The 20,621-nt window shown below is 37.8% G+C and overlaps 3 protein-coding genes across 6 annotated transcripts; 2 read left to right on the forward strand and 1 right to left on the reverse strand.

Moving 5' to 3' along the window:
• Window positions 1–213: 213 nt before the first annotated feature.
• Window positions 214–1,629, reverse strand: LOC116246121 (omega-hydroxypalmitate O-feruloyl transferase). Its single transcript, XM_031617831.1, has one exon. The coding sequence runs from the start codon at window positions 1,627–1,629 to the stop codon at window positions 214–216; it is 1,416 nt and encodes a 471-aa protein (XP_031473691.1).
• A 9,942-nt stretch (window positions 1,630–11,571) lies between these two features.
• On the forward strand, window positions 11,572–16,147 carry LOC116246037 (polyadenylate-binding protein-interacting protein 6). 4 transcript variants are annotated; one of them, XM_031617721.2, is made up of 4 exons: window positions 11,572–11,882; window positions 13,141–13,218; window positions 14,862–15,309; window positions 15,698–16,147. In XM_031617721.2, the coding sequence occupies exons 3-4, from the start codon at window positions 14,872–14,874 to the stop codon at window positions 15,818–15,820; spliced, it is 561 nt and encodes a 186-aa protein (XP_031473581.1). In that variant the 5' UTR covers window positions 11,572–11,882; window positions 13,141–13,218; window positions 14,862–14,871; the 3' UTR covers window positions 15,821–16,147. The 4 variants fall into 4 exon arrangements, with proteins under 4 accessions (XP_031473581.1, XP_031473580.1, XP_049931627.1 ...); XM_031617720.2 differs by lacking the exon at window positions 13,141–13,218 and having other exon boundaries at window positions 11,573–11,882; XM_050075670.1 differs by lacking the exons at window positions 11,572–11,882; window positions 13,141–13,218 and adding an exon at window positions 11,889–12,069.
• A 1,295-nt stretch (window positions 16,148–17,442) lies between these two features.
• Window positions 17,443–20,291, forward strand: LOC116249714 (uncharacterized). The gene is made up of 3 exons (XM_031622933.2): window positions 17,443–18,093; window positions 18,580–18,998; window positions 19,579–20,291. Exons 1-3 carry the CDS (start codon window positions 17,929–17,931, stop codon window positions 20,018–20,020), a joined length of 1,026 nt encoding a protein of 341 aa, XP_031478793.1. The 5' UTR covers window positions 17,443–17,928; the 3' UTR covers window positions 20,021–20,291.
• The last annotated feature ends 330 nt before the right edge of the window (window positions 20,292–20,621 follow it).

Consider the following 20,621-nt stretch of genomic DNA (forward strand, 5'->3'; position numbering starts at 1 on the left):
ATTAAGTTTGAATTAAGCAAAAGGTAGGAATGAGTTTGTTAACGGTCATGTGGTGTCCATGAATGTTTCAATGATTCACAAAGCAGCAATGAATTGAAAAAAAAAACTTTATTTTAAAATTTCATGTACTAATGAAGTATTGAAAATCATATGATATACACAACATTTTCCTTTCATATAAAAAATCGCTTGTCTTTGCTGGTGACAAGTAGTTCAAGAGGGCAGATGACATTCAACTTCATCGCCTTCAGTGCTTGCGTTCATCATGAGACACTGCTTGAACTCTGGCACGGACCAGTTAGGCAAGCAGATGCAGACTATGACCGAGCCCGGGCTCAGGCTCGGACATGCACCCTCTTGAACCGGCAAGAATAAGCACAATTGTGGCGTTGGCAGCAGGTCAGCAGGTCCAGCGTACCTAGGCTTGCCCCACCCGAAGTCTGCACCCTCATACAATGAGAACCTTGTCCATGTCGTTATGGTCAACTTTCCGGCGAACTCGAGCTTGGGTCGAACCAACTCGATGTAATCAATCATCGAACGTATGTACTCCTCATTGACCGCGAGCCTAGCCGCCCTGACCAGCCCAGCCACATGCTCCAGCGGTTGGTCAATTAGCTCAGCTACTGTGCATTTGGAGCAGGCCACACCAATCACATTGCCATAGTATCCTCTTTTCAGCGGTGGATCACTGAGCTTGTCCCTAGCGTTGACCGAAACGGTCAAACGCATCGACTGGGACCTAGGGCACAGACGCAGCGCTTTGACCCAGCACTGCCATACATGTGCTGCTAATGCATCAAAGGTGGTGAAGTCGGCCTGGCCACGGGCTTGGACACGGTGCTTGAGCTGGGCCTGGAAGTGGGCATCAATGAGGAAGCATTTCTGGACGAGCCCAGCTGGGCTCAGGGCTGAGCCAAGATTAGAGATGTCATCAATGTGGGCGAACTCATGGTGGAGGTACCTTACCCTGGGTGGTGCCCTAGGCTTCAATGATTCTCTATCCCAAACAGGAGCCAAGATGCTGCTGGTGGGGTCTCTGGCTGCCTGAGCCCAGGCGCTCACAAACTGCATAGCCCCAACACCATCACAAAGACAATGGCATAGGCGCAAGCCCAGGCTGAACCCACCACATCCAAAAAAGGTTACCTGGGCTATGACTAGAGGCATGCCTATGACCTCATAGGGACCCTCCGCCGGAAACCGGTGGATCAGCTGGGCCCATGCCGGGTTCGGAACGTTGAGCTCACCCAGTTCATCAATTGTTATACTAGTACGTGCCTTCACAAATAGTGCACTCTTGCCAGCCGGGAAGTAAACCTCTAGCTTGCCATTTCCGGCGTCCCTGAGCCGGCCGGAAAATGGGTAGTATGGAACAAGAACCCTAGCAAGCGCATCATGCATGACTCTTCCGACCGGCAATTTTTTCGCGGCCGGATCGTCGCAGGGATAGAAGTAGACCGTCGGGGTGAAGATGCAGGAGCCAACCATGTCGTCGAGGTTAGAGAGGTAGAGATGGTCAGTGGGGCTGACCGGAACCGGGCCGGCGGGGAAGACTGGCTCAATGGCATCAATGGTTATGGGGATGTCCACATGAGTGAAGTGTAGATCTTGTATGTGAGAAGCCATTGGAGTTCTGCAAGTTTCTGGTCTGCAAAAGCCTTAATATAGGAAGATACATAAACTTTTGAGTGCCCATAACAGTGAAAAATGAACAGTGGTAGGTTGGATTCAGTTGGTGAAGGATCTTTCCATGACGTTCAAAAAGAAAGCACACATATGATTTAGAATTGAAGTAAACACGATCAAGATTACGAAGTTTTGGTGCTTAACATCCTAATATGGTAAGGTTGGAACTAAAGTTGCTTATGTGAACAACGAAATTGCAACATTTGCATGCCAATAAGAAATTTCATTCACCTGGTAGTAAGAACTTTCAAGATTCTCAAGTTCAAGGAGCAGAAGAATTTGAACTCCAATTTTAGCATAATATATATAGCCTGTTAGTGACAAATAATTTTGTATGTTAGCTAACTTAGTTAGGGGTGGGCGCTGGCCCGGCCACTGGCGGGGGCCCGGTACCTAACCTGGTACAGCCCGAATCGGCCGGATGGGGGCTCAATTCGGTCCGACTAATTTTTAATTTTTTTATTATTAATAATATGTGTTTTATTATTAAAAATATACTTTATATTTTAAAAAATAATTTTTTTAGCCAGGCTGGGCCTGGTCGAGCCTGGGTTTCAAGGGCCCGGGCCCGGGTGCAACTTTCGGACATCGGGCGGGCCCTGCCCAGTGCCCACCCCTAAACTTAGTCTATTTAGTTATAACGGAGTCGGCCTAAGAATACAATGTGGACCATAATGAGATTATGTATTGCTTTCAGTGGCGGCGCGAAAGGGGCCTCGCATGGACCCTTGCTCCACTTTAATTTTTTTTAAAAAAAATTACATATAAATTTTAAAAAAATTTAGTTGTCTTATATAAAAATTTTGAAAAATGATATTTCGACTCGTGTCAAAATTTAGAAACTTTAATTTGACCCCTTTCGTGAAAAAAAACTGACTTCGCCGCTAATTGCTTTCATTTTATTTAAGGAAAATAGGAAGAATACTGACTGTTCCACTATGTCAGATTGGATACGGAAAATACATAGAAGAGAAAAAATATGTGGGCAATAGTTATTCATATTGAATTGCAAATACATAAACCATAGAATCATTTGTATATATATATATATATATATATATATATATATATATATATATATATATATATATATATATATATATATATATATATATATATATATATATATATATATAGAGAGAGAGAGAGAGAGAGAGAGAGAGAGAGAGAGAGACTAGTCCAATCGATTTTTGTTTTTAACATTTTGCATTTTTGCAATCTGCCGTATAAATGTGATTTTTACATGCAAAATATCAAAAATTTATAGAAAAACTTGTACTTTTATAAATTGGTAAATAAGATTTTAAAATCAATAGTTAAAATTTTTGGGTATCTAGCTGAAAGTTCTTTTTACGTATCAAAGAAACATGACTTTCAGTTTCATGACAGTTCGTATCCATTGATTTGCAGCTCATATCTGCGCGATATTTTAAAAGAACCATTAAAAATGCAAGCTCTGGTCGTCTCGGTCCCGAAATGCCGATGAATTTCCTGCGTGTAAATTAATTGCAGGCTCTATGTTGATTAAGAATATGGAATAACAAATGGAGCATTTGGGGATGCCACAGCCTAACAAGCATGGATCCTTTTCCCTTTCCTTGGTTGATCCTGCAGCTGAGTCCCTAAGAAGGAGCTTATTGCCATTTTTTTGTGGAGATGGTTGTTAATCTCTTTGGCACATGATCGTCGTTTCTCAAGTAGAGTTGTACAAGGTCAGCTTCTGCTTGACTTGATAGACTGAGTCCTGGCTCGAGCTCGACTCATTTATTTAACCTTGATCTTTCTTTTTTCTGTTTTAATTTTAAAAACTGAAAAAAAAACCTAAATAAACGAGCTTACTCGAATTTAATCAAGTTGAGTTCATGTTACTTGAACTCGACCCGTTATAAGCTTGAGTTTTCAGTTATGCTCGAGCTAATGAGTCGAGCTTAACTGGACGAGTTTGAGGCAAACTCGAGTTCCTTGGACTCATTGTACGGCTCTAGTTTGGAGGGCAGATGATTAACTCCGCAAAGGCGTCTCTCTCTCTCTCTCTCTCTCTCTCTCTCTCTCTCTATATATATATATATATATATATATATATATTAAAAAATAAAAAACTGTCCCTAAATGCGCCATGCATAGTTGTTAAAAGCATTGTTCTATCTTAAAACATCACCAATTTTTAGTGACAGATTTAATTATCTTACATCCAGTACGCTAATATATATATATATACACACAACACACACACTTAGAAGTTGCTTGGTAAGAATAATACTACATGTTCTTAATCACATGTTTTAGAATACTGCTCCAAAAACATAATGTAATTTTGTCTAATGTTTGAGGAGGCGACTTGAGTATTATAGCGTTCTACTTGCCATTGGCCAAATGTCCTAATCAATTAACGATAGGTCGCAACTATTACTATTCGTTGTCAGTTGATTATGACTTTCCACCATCATAAATACAATGTCATAATAATTTATATTATGAGCCACATATAGGCTGATGTGGGCAATTGCCCGCACCAACTTCTCAATTTGTATATTGAAGGCCGCTTAATATTTACTTTGTTATATATATATAATTGTCCCTTCACATATAAAAACATGTGAATCAGTGTCCTTCCAAAAAAAATTTCTAGCTCTGCCGATAGATCGAACCATTTGAGAAGCCCTTAGAGTGGGCCTGAAGCGCCCTTGTCCTTCACAAGGCCCATCAAAGCTATTTATTGCCTCTTTGCTAAAAAATTTTGGTGCTATATGAAACACTTAAAATGTTAAGTTTCGTATTTAAAATTGTGAAGAATATTAAAAGATTTATAAAAAAAAGTCTGTTAAGTGATTCAGTGTCTTGGTTAAACTGAAATTGCTAAGGTACGGATTGGGATTCAATGCATTATTGACTCAAGCCTCAAAGGGTTAGGTCACTACATTATCATTAATTTTAGTATCATTTGTTTTCTAATTAATTTTTGCTTTTGCATTTTTATTTTCTTAATTTTTTTTTATTTAACTAATGGATCACACGCACGCACACACAATCATTGGCAAATTTGTGGCAGTTAGCAGCTAATCAGGGATGTATTACCTATGCCAATGCATATAATTGTATAATTGTATACATATTAGAGACTTGGCTCGATCTGATTAAAATAAAACATATTCTTAATATTATATAATATAGAAATATAATTAGTTATAATAGAATATGTATCATTGTATAATTGCATACATATTTAAATAAATAATATTCGAAAATAAGATATCGGGCTGGTGCCCACCCACTCAGCAGACCTTTCTTCGCAGTTTTATATTTAATTCTTATTTTCTAAAACCAAAATCAGATTCGACTAGTGTAAAATCCAATATTTATATGCAATCTAGTTAGGACCTTTGTTGGATCCCAGTTTGATATCAGATCGAATTCAGGTTTTTTTTTGTCAAACTGCAAGCTGAATCCAAATCCTAATGAATTCATTGTTTTTTTTTTTCTTTTCACCAGATTCGTTAAGTGGGACATATCCGCTTTTTCGTATGTTCACATATTCGGATTCGAATTCGAATAAAGAAAAGTCATATCCAAATTAAATCTGAAATATGATTTTACAATCTCAATTCAATCCAAATCCGATTTTTATATTTATGTGTGAATCCGAATATAAATCCGAATTTTGAACCTCATTTTGCCAATTTTCAAAATGTAATGGCATTAGATAAAAGATATTTATTTAAAAATAAATCTGGTCTGAATCTGATCGGATATTTATATATATCTGAATTCGAATCTAATCGGATGCCATTTATTAAATTTGAATCTCATCCAATTTCTATTAGATAAAAGATATTTATTTAAAAATAAATCTGATCTGAATCCGATCGGATATTTATATATATCTGAATTCGAATCTAATCGGATGTCATTTATTAAATTTGAATCTCATCCAATTTCTTAATCGGATATTAAAATTTGTTTCTATATCCAATTCAAATCGGATAGATTGACATCCCAAATTTTATAGCCCATTCATTATCACGATTATAGACTTGTGTTTTTTTTTTTTATGTTCCTGGTCCTTTAAGCTACATGCTTGTTACTGTTCTTCACCTTTCACAAACTTAGCCAACTGAGAGCATGCTTCACCTTGCATGCAGTTAGTGTGCTTCGCGGCTTAGCCCCACACACAAACTTAGCAACTAAATGTTAAATGAATCGTTGCATGTAAATTATTGTGTACTCGAGTTACATCAAGGGGTGGAGTCAGAAATTTTTCATGAAAGAAAGAGGCCGAATTAAATTTTTTAAATTTTGATTAATGCTGAAATATCATTTTTCAAAAATTTTATATAGAACAAGTAAAATTTTATAGATTTACATGTAGATTTTTCAAAAAAAAATTGAGGCGAGGCGAGGGCCCATGTAGGGCTGCACAACGAGCCAAGCCAACTTGGGTTTGACTTGAACTCACTCGACTCGAGCTCTACTCATTTACAAACAAGCCGATTTCGAGCTTACAAAGATGCTCAAAACGATAAATGAGTCGAGTTTCAAGAACTCAACTCGTTTATACTAGACTCAACTCACAAACGGGTACTCTATATAATATTACCAAAACCGATTTCACAAGTTAAACGAGTTAACATTTACAGAGTTGAACAAGTTAATGCTTACATGAGTTAACGTTAAACGAGTTAACGAATAAACAAGTTACATGGGTTAAACGAGTTAACAAATAAACACGTTACATGGGTTAAACGAGTTAACGAATAAACAAGTTACATGGGTTAAACGAGTCGGGTTTGAGCTCGATTTTGTGTAGTCGAGTCAAGTTCGAGCTTGCTATAAGGAGCTCGAGTCGAGTTCAAGCTGAGCTCACGTTTTTTGAGCCGAGTCAAGCTCCAGCTAGCCAAACTCGGGCTCAACTCGGCTCGTGTGCAGCCCTAAGCCCACACGGGCCCTACCCTGGCTCCGCCCATAGACTTGCATGGCCTTTCTTCCTTTGTATCCTTTTATGCACTGCTAACACATTGAATGTCACAAACTTAGCAGGACAAAACTTGAGATTTGAAAATAACTCTCATGATTGAGGAGGTGATGATCCGCAGAAGGACAAGCCAATGGAAGACCATCAGAATAGCATTTCTCATCAAATTATCCAAACCATATTGCTGTTTAGGAAGACTTTGCAGCATAAGTGCTTATTAGTGACGTCAACGGATCGGATGTATCATTAATCATATCTGCTTTTTCGGATATTCACATATTTGGATTCGAATTCCGAATCAGATTCGAATAAAAAAAGTTACATCCAAATCTGAAATCTGATTTTACAATCTGAATCTGGTTTTAAATTCGAATTTTGAACCAAATTTTGCTAATTTTCAATATTTAATAGCATTAGATGCATGGTATTTATTTAAAAATGAATTTGATCCGTGTTTGAATCCAATCGGATATTTATATATATCCGAATCCGAATCCGATCGGATGCCATTTATGAAATGAATTTGATCTGATTTTCTTAATTTGATATTTTTTTTTTTCATATGTGATTTTCTCTAATCGATTCGATTGGATATCCCATTCAAATTGAATATATTGACATCCCTAGTACACACCACAGGTTCCATTTTTTATAATTGATAATATGCCCCGGCTCTATACTTAATAATTTTCTTTACATAAAGACAACGATAGGGATAAAGAAGAATCAATTTTATTTATTATGAGGTTTGTCACAGCATACAAAGGTCCATTTTAAAATTCCTTGAACTCTATTTTTTAAGAAAAAATTGTCTAATAACATTCCATTATTGACATGACAAACCACGCTAGGATGGGTTTGGTGTTGTATGTCACATGGGTGCGGGCATGATGCGGGTTTAGATACGGTAATTTTGAAAATTGTAGGTACGAGAGTACGACAAATATTATATTCTCAAAAATGATAAAAGAAAAAAAAATGTTAATAGATTACACTTTGTGTTATAATCCAGAAAATTTCTCAAAATTAAAGAAACATGAAAGAAAAATATAAAATCTTAATGGAAGGAAAATAAAAGAAGGGAAAAATCAAAATTAGAGAAAAATTAAGTTTCAAAATATAATTTTAAATGTTTTAAAATACAGTCTTGCCCAATTATACCCATGTACCCATGTCGCTGTACCCACATACTCATGTCACACATTACACATACTCATGTCACACAGTATTTCATACTTTCAGGTTGGTGGCAATTACTATTTTTTACTGTTTCAATTTAGTTGGCACATATTTCTTTAATTTAGATTCTAATTAGCCTGGCGTGCTTGCAAATATTCATAGAGAATCGCGCATGCATGCACGCACGTAAGAAATTGTATATGAAATTTCTTCTTGAAGGATGAATAATAAAATGAATCCCATTGGTGTATAAATATGATTCTTATGAGTCATCAAGCTCTCTTGTATTGCAAGTTTGCTGATTTTAAAAGCACTTGAAATTGCTAATTTCAATTTGTATTTCGAAGAAATTTGAGGCTGGTTTTAGCCATATTCCACTATTTCAGAGGGGCACTTTTATAAAACTTAATTTTTCAAACTCTACTTTTATCCTGGTAGAGGGGTTTGCCTGGTTTAAACATTAAAAGTCATTTTTGTTCTTTTCAACCCCGAACACTCTGTCCCATATTAGGAAGCATAATTTTGCTCTGGAATCAATTCAAGCGACGCCTTTTGCCCATAACCCAAAAAAGAGCCTCATGTTTTTTTTTTTTTTGAAAATTTGAGTATTGAAAGCTTTTTGTTGGCCAACTATCAACAGCTAGTCGGTATTGGCTGGCGGTAAGCTTGGGCATCAGGCCAGGCCGGCTTGGGTGAGCTCAATAATACTTTTTTAATATATATTTTATTAATTTTTTATATATAATTATAATATTATTATTTTTAATATTTATATATTATTTTATATTAAAAATAAATATTTTATAATTTAATAGGTCGAGCTTGGGTTTCAGGTGTCGGGGCGGGCCCGAGCCTAGGTTTTAGGTGTTGATCCAATCTGAGCCTGACTTCTTATCGGGCTAGGCCAAGCCGGCCTGATGACCAAGCTTAGCTGGCGGGGTCATGAAGAGACACATTTTTAATTCAGTTCCAATAGATACGATGTCCCGTCCAAGTAGTTGGAAGCATTCGATACCTAAATTGAATGGTGCCCTGTTACCATCACTAACTTGCTGATATAATCTAAAATCTACTTCCCTTGAGAAACAGATAGACATTAGCTAAAATAATGACAATATGCTTTAATGGCACAAGATAATGATAAAAAAAGTAGCAACAGATGTTTTTTATTTATTTAAGTTAATAAAACTTACTCTAAACCCTTAATTTCTATAGATTTCATGAAAAGTGAAGCAAAATCAGGGAAATCACAAAAAATAACTTTTTTTTAATTATAATCACAAGGTTGGTTTGGAAATGGAGTTTTTCTGTAATGTAAATGACGTACTCTTATTGGTATGTTACCTTGTTAGCCATGGTTAATTTGACTAAATATTGTTGGATTTGTCATAAAAGTATTAGTAGTATGAACCAATTTGTTAAAATAATAAGTTGAAGATGGATGTATCAATTGTCTATTATGTCAAGGATGAACTAAGAAATAACCTTGATAGTCACACTGCTTACCTCATTCACTCAATCAAAATTGTCTTCCTTTTAATAACATAATACCAACACCCTTAGAAAGATAATGAACTAATTAGTTTTCAATTGCATTAATTAATTGCCTCTCCAATTACATTAATTAGTTTTCTTGTCTCCCTAACTACAGTAATCCTGATTTACATTAAAATATAAATTTGTATTAAATGCACACAAGCAAGGTGGATTGCAGAAATAAATTTGTCAAATGCCTACAGGTCAAGAGTGGATTTGAATAAATTACTAAAATAATTTTTTTATTTTATAAGAAACATTTGCCTATGCTTGGTTGATGTTGTGACCCATTTCTTTTTTAAACTAAGTTCCAGAATGAAGTCAGGTCAGGAGGATTGGTGTAGCTAGTCGGACCAGGAGCAGAGGCGAAGTTGGAAATTTTTTATGAAGGGCTGAATTAAAGTTTATAAAATTTTAACATTTTTTAAAATATCATTTTTCAAAATTTTTATATCGAATAAGTAAAAAGTTTTAAAATTTACATGTTATTTTTTTAAAATCAACAACAAACCAGGGTCATCTACTTGGACAGCCATTATATTTTAATTTTTTTAAATATCACGTTCCTCTCCCACCACCGCCGGCAGCGTGCCGGTGCTCTGCCAGTTCCCTCCCATTGCTGGAGCCCACCAGGGTGGAGGGGATGGAGGAACTGCAACTGCTCGGGCCAATGCTGGCGGGGGGAGTAGGGATGTCAATATATCCAATTCGAATCCGATATCCGATTGAACTCATCTGAAAAAAATTGAAAATTAAAAAAAAAAATATCAAATTAGGAAATCAGATCGGATTCAGATTTAATAAATGGCATCTGATCATATTCGGATCCATTTTTAAACAAACATCATGTATCTGATGCTATTAAATTTTGAAAATTGGTAAAATCCAGTTCAAAATTTGGATCTTGAATTGTAGAATCGGAGTTCTGATTCAGATATGTCTTTTTTTTATTCAAATTTGAATCCAATATGAATATAAAAAAAAATGGATATAATTAAGAATACATTGGATTCAAATCCAAGACAGGATTCGTGGGAGGGAGGAAGAAGGAAGAGAAAGATAGAGGGAGTGAGTGGGAAAATCTATGTAGTTCCGACAACTCAGATTTGATGTCCAATTAAATGTGGAGCCATCATTTTAGTTTGCTTCTCTCTCTCTTTATATATATGTATATATATATAGATCGAGAGAGAGAGAGAGAAACTAACCTTTATGAAGGGGGACATCAAAATAACACCATTCGACCTGACGCGATTGGTCTCCGGTGACTTCCTTTCCCTCTATCCCTTGAACGCACACCCTGTCTCGCCGCTTCTTCCCTCGATTTTCTCTATCGCCCAAAAATTAGAGAAGAAAACAATCATATTTCGCAGCTTCTCCCAGCTCTGTGTCTTAAACTCCGTCCAATCATGCCTGCCTGTATACAATGCATGGGCAGACGTAATTGAACTCCCCACTCAATGTGATGCAGTGTACTGTGGGAGGCCAGAACACAAGAGAAAGGAGAAGAAAAGAGAAGAGAGAAGCGGGGAGGGTGGCAGCAAAGTTAAGTTGCAGGAACTGTCAATGTCAGTACTTAACATTTAGAAGAAGAAAAAGGTAAAAAGTAAAAAAGGGAAGGTGGGTCACAAATACTTAGAGAAAGAAGTGTGGCAGCAATAAAGCTTGGCAATTATTTAAAATGCTTAATTTACAATATCATTCTCTCTTCCAATCATATTGCACAACAGTCGTTTATTTAAGCAGTTTTGCAAATTATTCTGCAGCCTTAGTGTTTTCTTTTAAAAAATTGATGAAGTAACTGTAATTAATGTTTCTTGGTGACCAGCTAAGGGCATAGAAAGATCATTACAGCCTTCTTTTTTCAGAAAAGAAGAGAAAAGGAAAAAAATTGCTACCCTTGTTGTTTGGAAACTGCAATTAAATCTCATCTTTAAAACATGCATTTTTCAAAGGGTGCTACAATATTGCAAGAAGCAACATAGTTTCCAAACGAAGATCGTTATTTATAACATGATCTCAACTATTCTTGGCAAAAATGTTGGCAAGAGTGTGTACTATTTAGCAAAAAAAGAGTCAGGAAAGATACTATTTTGTAATTCTGTCCGTAGGATGGCACCACTTTGCAATAGATATGCAGAAGCACAGGCGTCATTTAAAGAATGGTGCTCAAAATCGTCGTTTCCTATACCCCACCTGTGTGTAAAGAGAGAGAGCGAAGGCCCCCACATCGTTCTGCACCATCATCATCATACTCTCGATCTCGATCACCAACCCATTGAAATTGGTCTGGAGAGCAAGAAAGGAAGCTCACCATTTCCATCAATCCTATTCCTGATCTTCTCTCTCTCTATCTCTCTCTAATAAATTGGAGGAGAAAATATCTTTTCAAGACACTTTTGACTATCGAGTTTGGAGTTTGATCTTTTCTACGCTTTAAAGGCAGTCCAAGGGTTTTTCTGTGGAGGCGATATGGTCTTTCCCGTCCCCAAATTCTGCCTCCGTCGAGGTGGGTTATTGGTTTCGATACCCAAGGCTCAGTTTTCGTTTGAGTTTGCGCTTCTTTGTTGGTCGCCTTTCCTTTGCTCAATTGCATCATGACTGTTGAGTTGTCCCCGAGATCCTGCTGGTGATCTTGCTGGTTTTGCTTCTTTCGATGGATCGCCATTTGGGTAGCTTCAATCTTGCGGTTTGTTGTATGATTGGTTGCACCAATTCTTCATTGTTTGGAAATTTTTGTTTCTCTTATTCATTCTGCGTACGATTTCCTAGCCAGCACGAGAATTTTTGTGTTTTTTTCTTTTCACTTTATTCAATTCTTGGCGAGCAAAGATTGTTAAAATCAAATTCTTTTTGACACATATAAAGACGTAGGGTCGCTATTATGATGCCAATGTAATGGTTATGGAAAAAGTGGCAGTTATTCTCATCTTCCTTTATTCTCGCGGGGAATATGGACGTATTCATCAATTATAGTTTGGTGCTTTACATGGATGGTTAGTTAGGTAAACCTTTATTGTGATTTTGCTGCATTGGTTTTGATTTTGTTATATCCTTCAATCTTGTATCTGTTGCACATTCAGTATTCTCGATTATGTAAGGAATTTCTTGCCGATTGTTCATTACTAGTATTCTTTTTTTCACTCTGAAGTAGGATTTCCATGATAGACATCTTTTAGTGTCAGTATCTGTCGCGGTTAGAGTTGCAACTTAATTTCAATCTAGCAGCCCATCACGGGATGTTGCAACCTTGTTAGCTACATTGAACATGTTGAATGGGCCTCGTTTTTGCTTTCTGACTTTGCTGCTTTTACTTTTTAGCATTCAATAATGTCAATCAAGAGAACAAAAAGCAGTGAAGAATTTCTGCATTTTTGAACAGATAAGAATATTGTTTCATAATCAAATAACAGAAGGTTTATATTCGTTTCCTTATGTTGGTATTTGTATCTGTTCCAAAGTTCGACACAGAGCTGGGATTGTGAATTGTGTCTCATGGTTGGAGTAGTATCCCTGTTTCTATCTAAGATAAACTGTTAGATTTTTTTCAGTATAGACTCTAACTTCATTGATATAAATAGGAATGCTGATGCTGGGGAACGAATATTTTGTTACTTTTGCCAGAAATTTACATGGGCAGCCCCATTTTGTTTTGCTGAACTGCTTTGTTCCACTGGTGCTATTTGTTTTTCCAATGGTTTGCTGTCCAAACTTGGAAGCATTTTGTAATGACATAAATGGACAATTAAAATATTTTCTCTGTTTAGGCTTTAATCTTTGTTGCCACAGAAGTAATTCACTCTCCAAAAGCAAAGATTGAGTGGAAATCTACAGCTTCAGAACACGTAAGAGAAACTTTGTTCTTTTCCTTTTAATGGTTTCATTATTTTATTATGGAAAATGCCTGTTTTTATTTGTTTTCTCCATTGCCAATGTGAATTTCAGCTGGCAAAAATGGAGAAAGGAAAAATATAAGTCCATTTGCAACTCAAAAATCATCCTATTTACAACTTTTGGAACATTACTCTCATGACATTTTTCAGTGTTTCTCCCTTGTGTATTGTTTTGTAGCTCTTTTATTTTTTTTTTGTGTTTGAAGTCTGGTGAACCCCCTGATAATAGACAGTTGGTCAAAGTCCAAATTACACCATACTATGGGTCCGGATACAAATGCTGGCACTAGTCCAAGGTCTAACTGGGTCTCTTTAAACCTCAAATCACACGTCTGTGCACGCCAGGAATTGCTAAGTCCAAGGTATCCTTGGAGGTCGGTACTCACACACTTCTAATTAGTCCTTTGGGTCTTTTACTGCTTCTGTTGGCTGGTAGTTTGACAGCAAGTCCAGTTTCATTTTGTGCCCTGAAATGCTTTAAATTTGAGTGAAAGGTAAAATTTTCAAATGTAACTTCTATTTTATAGGATATAAAGCCCACAACCTCTCATAGTGAAAGCAATTATGTACTTATCTTTGTGGAATGAGAGGCATGAATTTCAGGAATTTGCCAAATACACTTCATATATAAATGTTTCTAAACATGTGCCCTTCCGGCTACTTTTTCTGGCTCCGCCACTGGTGTGTGTGCATGTGTGTGTGTGTATATATTATAACTAGCACGACGTTCATGGAGATTTTGGATTTCAAATCATTTCATGGATGTAACTTTATGCACATACTAGTGAACCGCACGGCCTATCACAAATGCAATTCACATTCTCTTGGGGCAAATTCATTGTGCAGCATTATTTGAATTTCACCTAGGAAGAAGAGATTTAATCAAGTTGCCTTGGTGGAAATAATCATATAGCATGACCGAAAAATGGAACAAGTGTAGGCTATCTCCAAGCATGGTCATGCCAAGATCAGCAATGAGACCAAAGGCTATCTGGAGAAACAATGAAGTATAACAACTAATCATGCATGAGCACAAAAGTGGTTCGGACTCCCAAGGGATTTGTGGGACTAGAATAAGCCCACATGTGGCTACACCACTGACAGACACATTCTCTCTCTTTCTGGTTTAGAACGAAGCAGTGTCTGGTGCAATCGCTCTTATCATGAACCAAAAATCACTTGCATAATGATAGTTCACCTCTACCAATAACCCGCTATGGGGATATCACATTTGACTACGTTGGAGATAAGTTGGTCTTGTTTGAGTTTGTCCTTTCCAGATAAGCTGTCTTTAGAAATACTTGCTGTGTCATGCCATGTCATGCTTTGCCTTTCTATTTCCCTTAGGAATTTACAAGATGGAACCTGGCCAGAGATTGGGCTGCTTTTCTCAGTGGCAGATTTTTTATTTCCTCAGATTCCTCCAGATTGACTTATTTCAAGCTTTTTTTTTCTGAATAAAACGAAATTTAGAATCTGTACATGAAAGTGTTCGGCAGGTTTTGTGCAGAAAATCTTGAGTTCTAGAGAGATAACCAGACTAGTACTTATACATGAAGTTCTGATGCATTCATTGTTTCTGACATGATTGGCAGTGCCTTTTGCATGTTGAGAAAGCCAAATGCAATGGAGTCTAAGAAGTCTCAGTTGAATCCTAATGCTCCAGTATTCATACCTCGTTCACAGCAGGCTTCACAGGAAAAGGGTGGAACCCATGAAGGTATTCCTGCAGATTCGAAAGTTCTTGGCAGTACATGTGGACAACCAAGTGGTGCTCCTTTTGCGCCTAATGAATTGTCAGATATTGAACCATTTGGTTCAGAAGAATTCTCAGAGGTGGCTCATGAATTTTTTGGGTTGACGGAAGACCCATTTCCAGCTGAGAATATTGAGCAGCAGTCCAACAGGATGGGTGATGATAATAGTGCTATGAGGTCCTTGGCTGTTAAGTTCCCGGGCTACTCAGAGGAATCCATACTTGATGTATATGCTGCAAATGACGGAGACATGGAGGCCACAATTGAGATGCTGGCACAACTGGAGGTACTATAATAGCATGTAGGATCACATCCCGCACGAACACAAACAAAAATATTATACATATGCAAGCATTTTTATATGGCCGTACAGAAATGAGTTATTGCTTCTGTTAGATGTTAATATCTGGCCTTCCATGCCCAGAAGCCAATGGTTAGTGTATCCTCATCTATTGTCGCTATTATGCACCATATCCAAGTCAATTTAGAATAATCTCTTTGACCTGCATTGTTCCAGTATCAGCTGGCTGCAGGTTGGTACTGGTTAATGCTAGAATATCATATGCATCAACATTGGCTGCAGTTGAAAGCTGGCACGCATATACATCAGCTTCTTTACATTTCACTGACATATTTGGCTATCTAACCTTTTCATTGCTCGCATATATTTGCAGACATTTGGAACTGTGGACAGCCTTCCTGACACACTCGGCATTGGAGACACATCAACTACCTGGCCTCCAGATGACCGCATACCAAGTTCGTCAAGTGACCCTGGCAGTTCCTCGGGTTATTAGCTGGACATTTTGATGCTATGGCAGCAACGCTTTGAGCAATGATCTTGTAGCATATTCAACAACTTCCGGTTCATTCCTTCTTCAGAGTGGGATTTGGGTTTCTGTCAATAAGAAGGAAGTGTTACCTTGTAAGTTTCATACAAATCGTGATGTCAAAATCAAGTCCATCTTTTGTACAATCAATCTTGTGATGTCAGTTTGTTGGTAAGAGCCCCACTCTAAAAATGCAAATTAATGATGCTTTCGGTGTGTTTCTTCTAATTTCTCTTTGGTACATGTTGTCTTGGAGAATCAAGAATGACAAAATTGTTCACCCTTCCACTTTTACTCTTTCTTCATTTTTCCTGGTTCTCTTTTTCTCCTTTTTTGGGAACAAAAGAAGCTATCGTGCATTTTGGACTATGTTCTGAAGGTTTGCAACCAATATCTTGTTTTTCCGGTTCATAAAAAATAATAGCCTCACTTGGGCTTGGTGATGAGAGAGAGGCACATATTTTGTGCGTCAAGGTTTTGACCAACAAATCTAGTCGGGCGCATTACCAATCTATTGTGCATCGTGTTCTTTAAGTTGGCCTTGGTCTAACTTTGCTTTGCATCAAGATATGTAAATCACTCGTTTGCAGCTCTGTGCATATGGATTCAGGACATGGTTCCACTGCCTGAAATCACGGAAATCTTGTCCTGCCTGGGATGTCCAATCCTTGATTAAGTCACCAATTTAACTTGCTGCCATTCAAAACTACTGCATAATAACGATTAATTGTTTGTATTTCCTTTAAGGAGATGGAACAGTTGCTGGATGACGGTGATATACCGCACAATTGGTTGTTCGTTTTTTACAAAGAATGACTTTAGATTCTGAGTTCAAACTTGTTAGACTTGTGTGACCTTAAGTCCGGTTTAGCTTAGCTTGAACTCTCCTAGTTTGAAGCTAAGCTCAGGCTTGACTCTTTTACAAAATTAGGCCAAGACTAACTTCAATTTCACTTATACAAACAAGCCAAATTTTGAAGACTTCATCTCCGTCAATTTCTTCCTCACTTTAAAAAAAAATTAATGAATTTAGCTTTTTCTTTCTTACGGTCAATGAACCGTTTTAACAGCAACAGCTGTTTGTCCTCCAAAAGTGAGCAGGAAAATTAAACGCGATAATAGAAAACCAAGGAGAATGAAATGGAAAATTGAAATGAGAATAACAGATTTTGCTTTTCTGTGAAGGAAATTTCATCAAGCTTCCTTTTTAAAGTATATCAACAAGTTAAATAGTCTGCAAGAGTGTATACACACTGTATTCGATCTGGCTATGTATTGATATACAACATTGCATTCCAGCTAAATGTATGGTGGCGATGAAACACTGTCTTAGCTTTGAACACTTAGCTTCCTACAATTTGAACGGTTTTAGGTAAACCCACCCTCACCAGCAAAGTGGATACGTACCCAAGTTGCATGAGATTGGTAAAGGGATCTAATTTCTCTGCATTTGATACCTATGACCATAAATGTATGAGATTTGTAACAAGGAGTTAGTTTCTCTGCGCTTGGTAGCTATGATCATAAAATTGCTGTATTTGGGAGATGGGAACTTATGATAACAAATTGAATACGAACCTATGATAATAAATTGCAGTGCTTGGGAGAAGGGAAAGAATATACTGCAAAGTGCAAACTATTTTCAACTCATGGTAGAGAGAGAGAGAGAGAGAGAAGTGTCGCGTGGAGAATTTTGGAGGAACAGTTTTAAATTAATGGCCGAGATGTGCTTCTGTAAGACAGAGAGAGAAAGAGAGAGAGATTTTAACAGTTTTAAAGAAGTGGCCCATACGTGTGCGTGAGAGATGGATAGAGAGAGAGGGAGGAACAGCTTTTAACATCATATAAAAAAAATAAAGAAACTAATGGCAAGAAGGCAACTTGAAATTGGGTGCTCTAAATTAGGGCACTTGAATCATTGATCAGTTATTTGATGGTCTGCTCCAATTATATATAGTAAGAATTAAGCTTTTCCATTTTTTTTTGACTCCCCATGTTTTTTTTTTTCTGTTGATTTGGGGAGGATGAAAATTGGTGCCCTTTGTTGAGGATCAAAGGGAAAGTGTGGGGTGGGAATGGGGGTGGATTATTACAACGTGCTGCAGGTGGAAAAGGAGGCCAACGAGGAAGATGTGAAGAAGGCATACAGGAGGCTGGCCATGAAATGGCACCCCGACAAGAATCCCAACAACAAGAACGAAGCCGAAACCAAGTTCAAGCAGATCTCTGAGGCATATGAAGTACCTCTCTCTCTCTCTCTCTTTCTCTCTCTCTCTCTCTCTCTCTCTCTCTCTCTCTGTGTGTGTGTGTTCAAAGAAAACGTGAAATCTTTCAATCTTACCTGACTTCTATCTCTGAGGCATATGATTGCTAAGAAAAGACAGGAAGACGAAAGTTACACCATCATATTCCTTAAATGTGAAATGCTTATAACTGTCAGGTGGTTTAATTATATATTTTCAATCATCTTTGAAAAGCTAATCATACCGGTGTATCTTTATGTCAAGAAGTATAGAAATTGACGCAAAAGTCATATTCTTTTAACCAACGTAGGATAAATTTTATAAATCAGAAAATTTTGATACTTACCTCTTGAAGCCTTAATGAATTTTTACGTGTATTTGGATGCTTTGAATATAAACATCACATTCACATGGCAAATATTGTAAGAATCGGAGCGAAATGCATCTCTATGTATTAAGATGACCTTTTTTTCCTCTCTCTAGGTGTTGAGCGATCCAGAGAAGAGAGCAGTGTACGACCAATATGGGGAGGAAGGGCTCAAGGGCCAGATCCCGACTGCGGGCGCCGGCGGGCGCGGTGGATCCGACGATTCCGGCACCTTTGCCTTCAATCCAAGAAATGCAGAGGACATATTTGCTGAGTTCTTCGGCAGCAGCCCCTTCGACTTCATGTCCGTCGGCCATGGCTTCAGATCAGCTCGTTATGGCCCGGACTCCGGCTTGTTCAGAAGAGCTGAAGGAATGTTCAGATCGTTCTCCGAGAGCGGCACATCTGCGAGCTGTGCGCCGTTGAGGAAACCGCCGCCGGTGGAGAGCAAACTGCCCTGCAGTCTGGAGGAACTCTACACAGGGTCCACAAGGAAGATGAAGATATCCAGGAAGGTCTTTGATAAGCTATCAGGGTAAATGCTTCCCCTCATGTCTCTCCTTGTTCAGGGCCTGACTTGGCTAACGGGTCAGATCCATTTTTCAACTTCGATGCGAACTCTCCAAACAACTCTAACTAAAATAAACTTATATGTTGCGTTTCATAGCTCCGAGACTGCACAAAATTTTTCTTTTTTGGGACTGAAGATCTCAATAGCATTGGAATTGAAATGTATGTCACATGTTTTTTTTATTTTTTATTTTTTATTTTTTGTTTGTTGTAAATTTACTTTTGTGTTGTTCTCACTTATTTTACTTTTCTCTCATTTTTAGTTTTTTTTAATTTTTAAAAGTTTACTATCTTTTTTTCTTTTTTTTTTTCAAACTCACCGTATTATACCCACTCACCGTCTAAAACTTCAGAACATTATTTGTAATTATACTTTGTACAAATCACTGGACACCATATTCTTGGATATGGGTCTTGATAAATTTTGATGGTCAAAGGTTCATGTTACAATTTACCATGTTTAGAGGCTTCATAGCAACTATGAGATGGAAAAGATTTTGTGTGGATTTGGATCTGATCCGAGAACTTGCTGCATTTTCCGACAGGAAGATGGTTCCAGAACAGGAGGTGCTCACCATTGAAGTGAAGCCTGGTTGGAAGAAGGGGACGAAGATCACGTTCCCGGACAAGGGAAACGAGCAACCGAACCAGGCGGCTGCGGACCTCGTCTTCGTGATCGACGAGAAGCCACACGCGGTGTTCAAGAGGGACGGCAACGATCTTAGAGTGAGCCGCAGCGTCACGCTTGTTGAAGCTTTGACAGGAAGCACGGTGGTGGAGCTGACCACTCTGGACGGCCGGGAGCTGGCCGTTCCGGTGACGGACGTGATCAGCCCCGGGTATGAATGGGTTGTTGCCGAAGAGGGGATGCCTATAACCAAGGAGCCAGGTCGGAAGGGTGAGCTGAGAATCACGTTTGATGTCAAGTTCCCGGCGAGGCTGACGCCTGAGCAGAAAGCTGGCATGAAGAGAATACTGGGAGGATAATCCATCAGACTGGGTCCAAATCTCTCGTAAAGAACAGTTTTCGTGGCTAGACCTGATCGGCTGCAAACATGTTGCCAGAAGGATCCTACATCGGTCAATCTCATCGGCCATTATTTCATGATGGGAGCCGTCAAAATTACGCTAATAATGCTTACAATTTCAGTAGTTTATAAAAAAGGTAGTGATTGAGACTAGTATTTGTATGGAAAAGTCAGTGTTGGCGAATGATTAAAATGTAAATTTTTGTCTCTAAAATACTATAAATCGTCAATATAACCAACATAAACCTTTGTTGCAACATAAATTATAGCCAACAACAATTTAATAAATCTTTTAACAACGGCTTTTTTTTTTTAAGTTTAACCATCCGGTACATGCACTACCCGTATTTATATATGTCACAACTGATTGATATCAAACTACAACAAATAAGTTTCAGCATTTTCCGGCGAGACAATTTCAGGAGGATTGGAAAAGAAAAGTGGCTTCATGCACTCCATCAACTCCCTTGATTTAAACTTTGTATAACCAAATATCAGTATTCAACAGGCACACTAAGATGAGGTTCAAATTTTCGAAAAGAAATGAGTTGTCAAGACGA

Source organism: Nymphaea colorata, chromosome 1, assembly GCF_008831285.2.
Source record: "Nymphaea colorata isolate Beijing-Zhang1983 chromosome 1, ASM883128v2, whole genome shotgun sequence".
NCBI lineage: Eukaryota > Viridiplantae > Streptophyta > Magnoliopsida > Nymphaeales > Nymphaeaceae > Nymphaea > Nymphaea colorata.

Excerpts from the sequence above, each read along its gene's own strand:
- LOC116249714 (XM_031622933.2), top strand. The coding sequence starts at position 17,929 with ATGGGGGTGGATTATTACAACGTGCTGCAGGTGGAAAAGGAGGCCAAC. Across the intron at positions 18,094-18,579 it reads AGATCTCTGAGGCATATGAA|GTGTTGAGCGATCCAGAGAA; the intron begins GTACCTCTCTCT and ends TCCTCTCTCTAG. Across the intron at positions 18,999-19,578 it reads GTCTTTGATAAGCTATCAGG|GAAGATGGTTCCAGAACAGG; the intron begins GTAAATGCTTCC and ends ATTTTCCGACAG.
- LOC116246037 (XM_031617721.2), top strand. The coding sequence starts at position 14,872 with ATGTTGAGAAAGCCAAATGCAATGGAGTCTAAGAAGTCTCAGTTGAAT. Across the intron at positions 15,310-15,697 it reads AGATGCTGGCACAACTGGAG|ACATTTGGAACTGTGGACAG; the intron begins GTACTATAATAG and ends ATATATTTGCAG.
- LOC116246121 (XM_031617831.1), bottom strand. The coding sequence starts at position 1,629 with ATGGCTTCTCACATACAAGATCTACACTTCACTCATGTGGACATCCCC.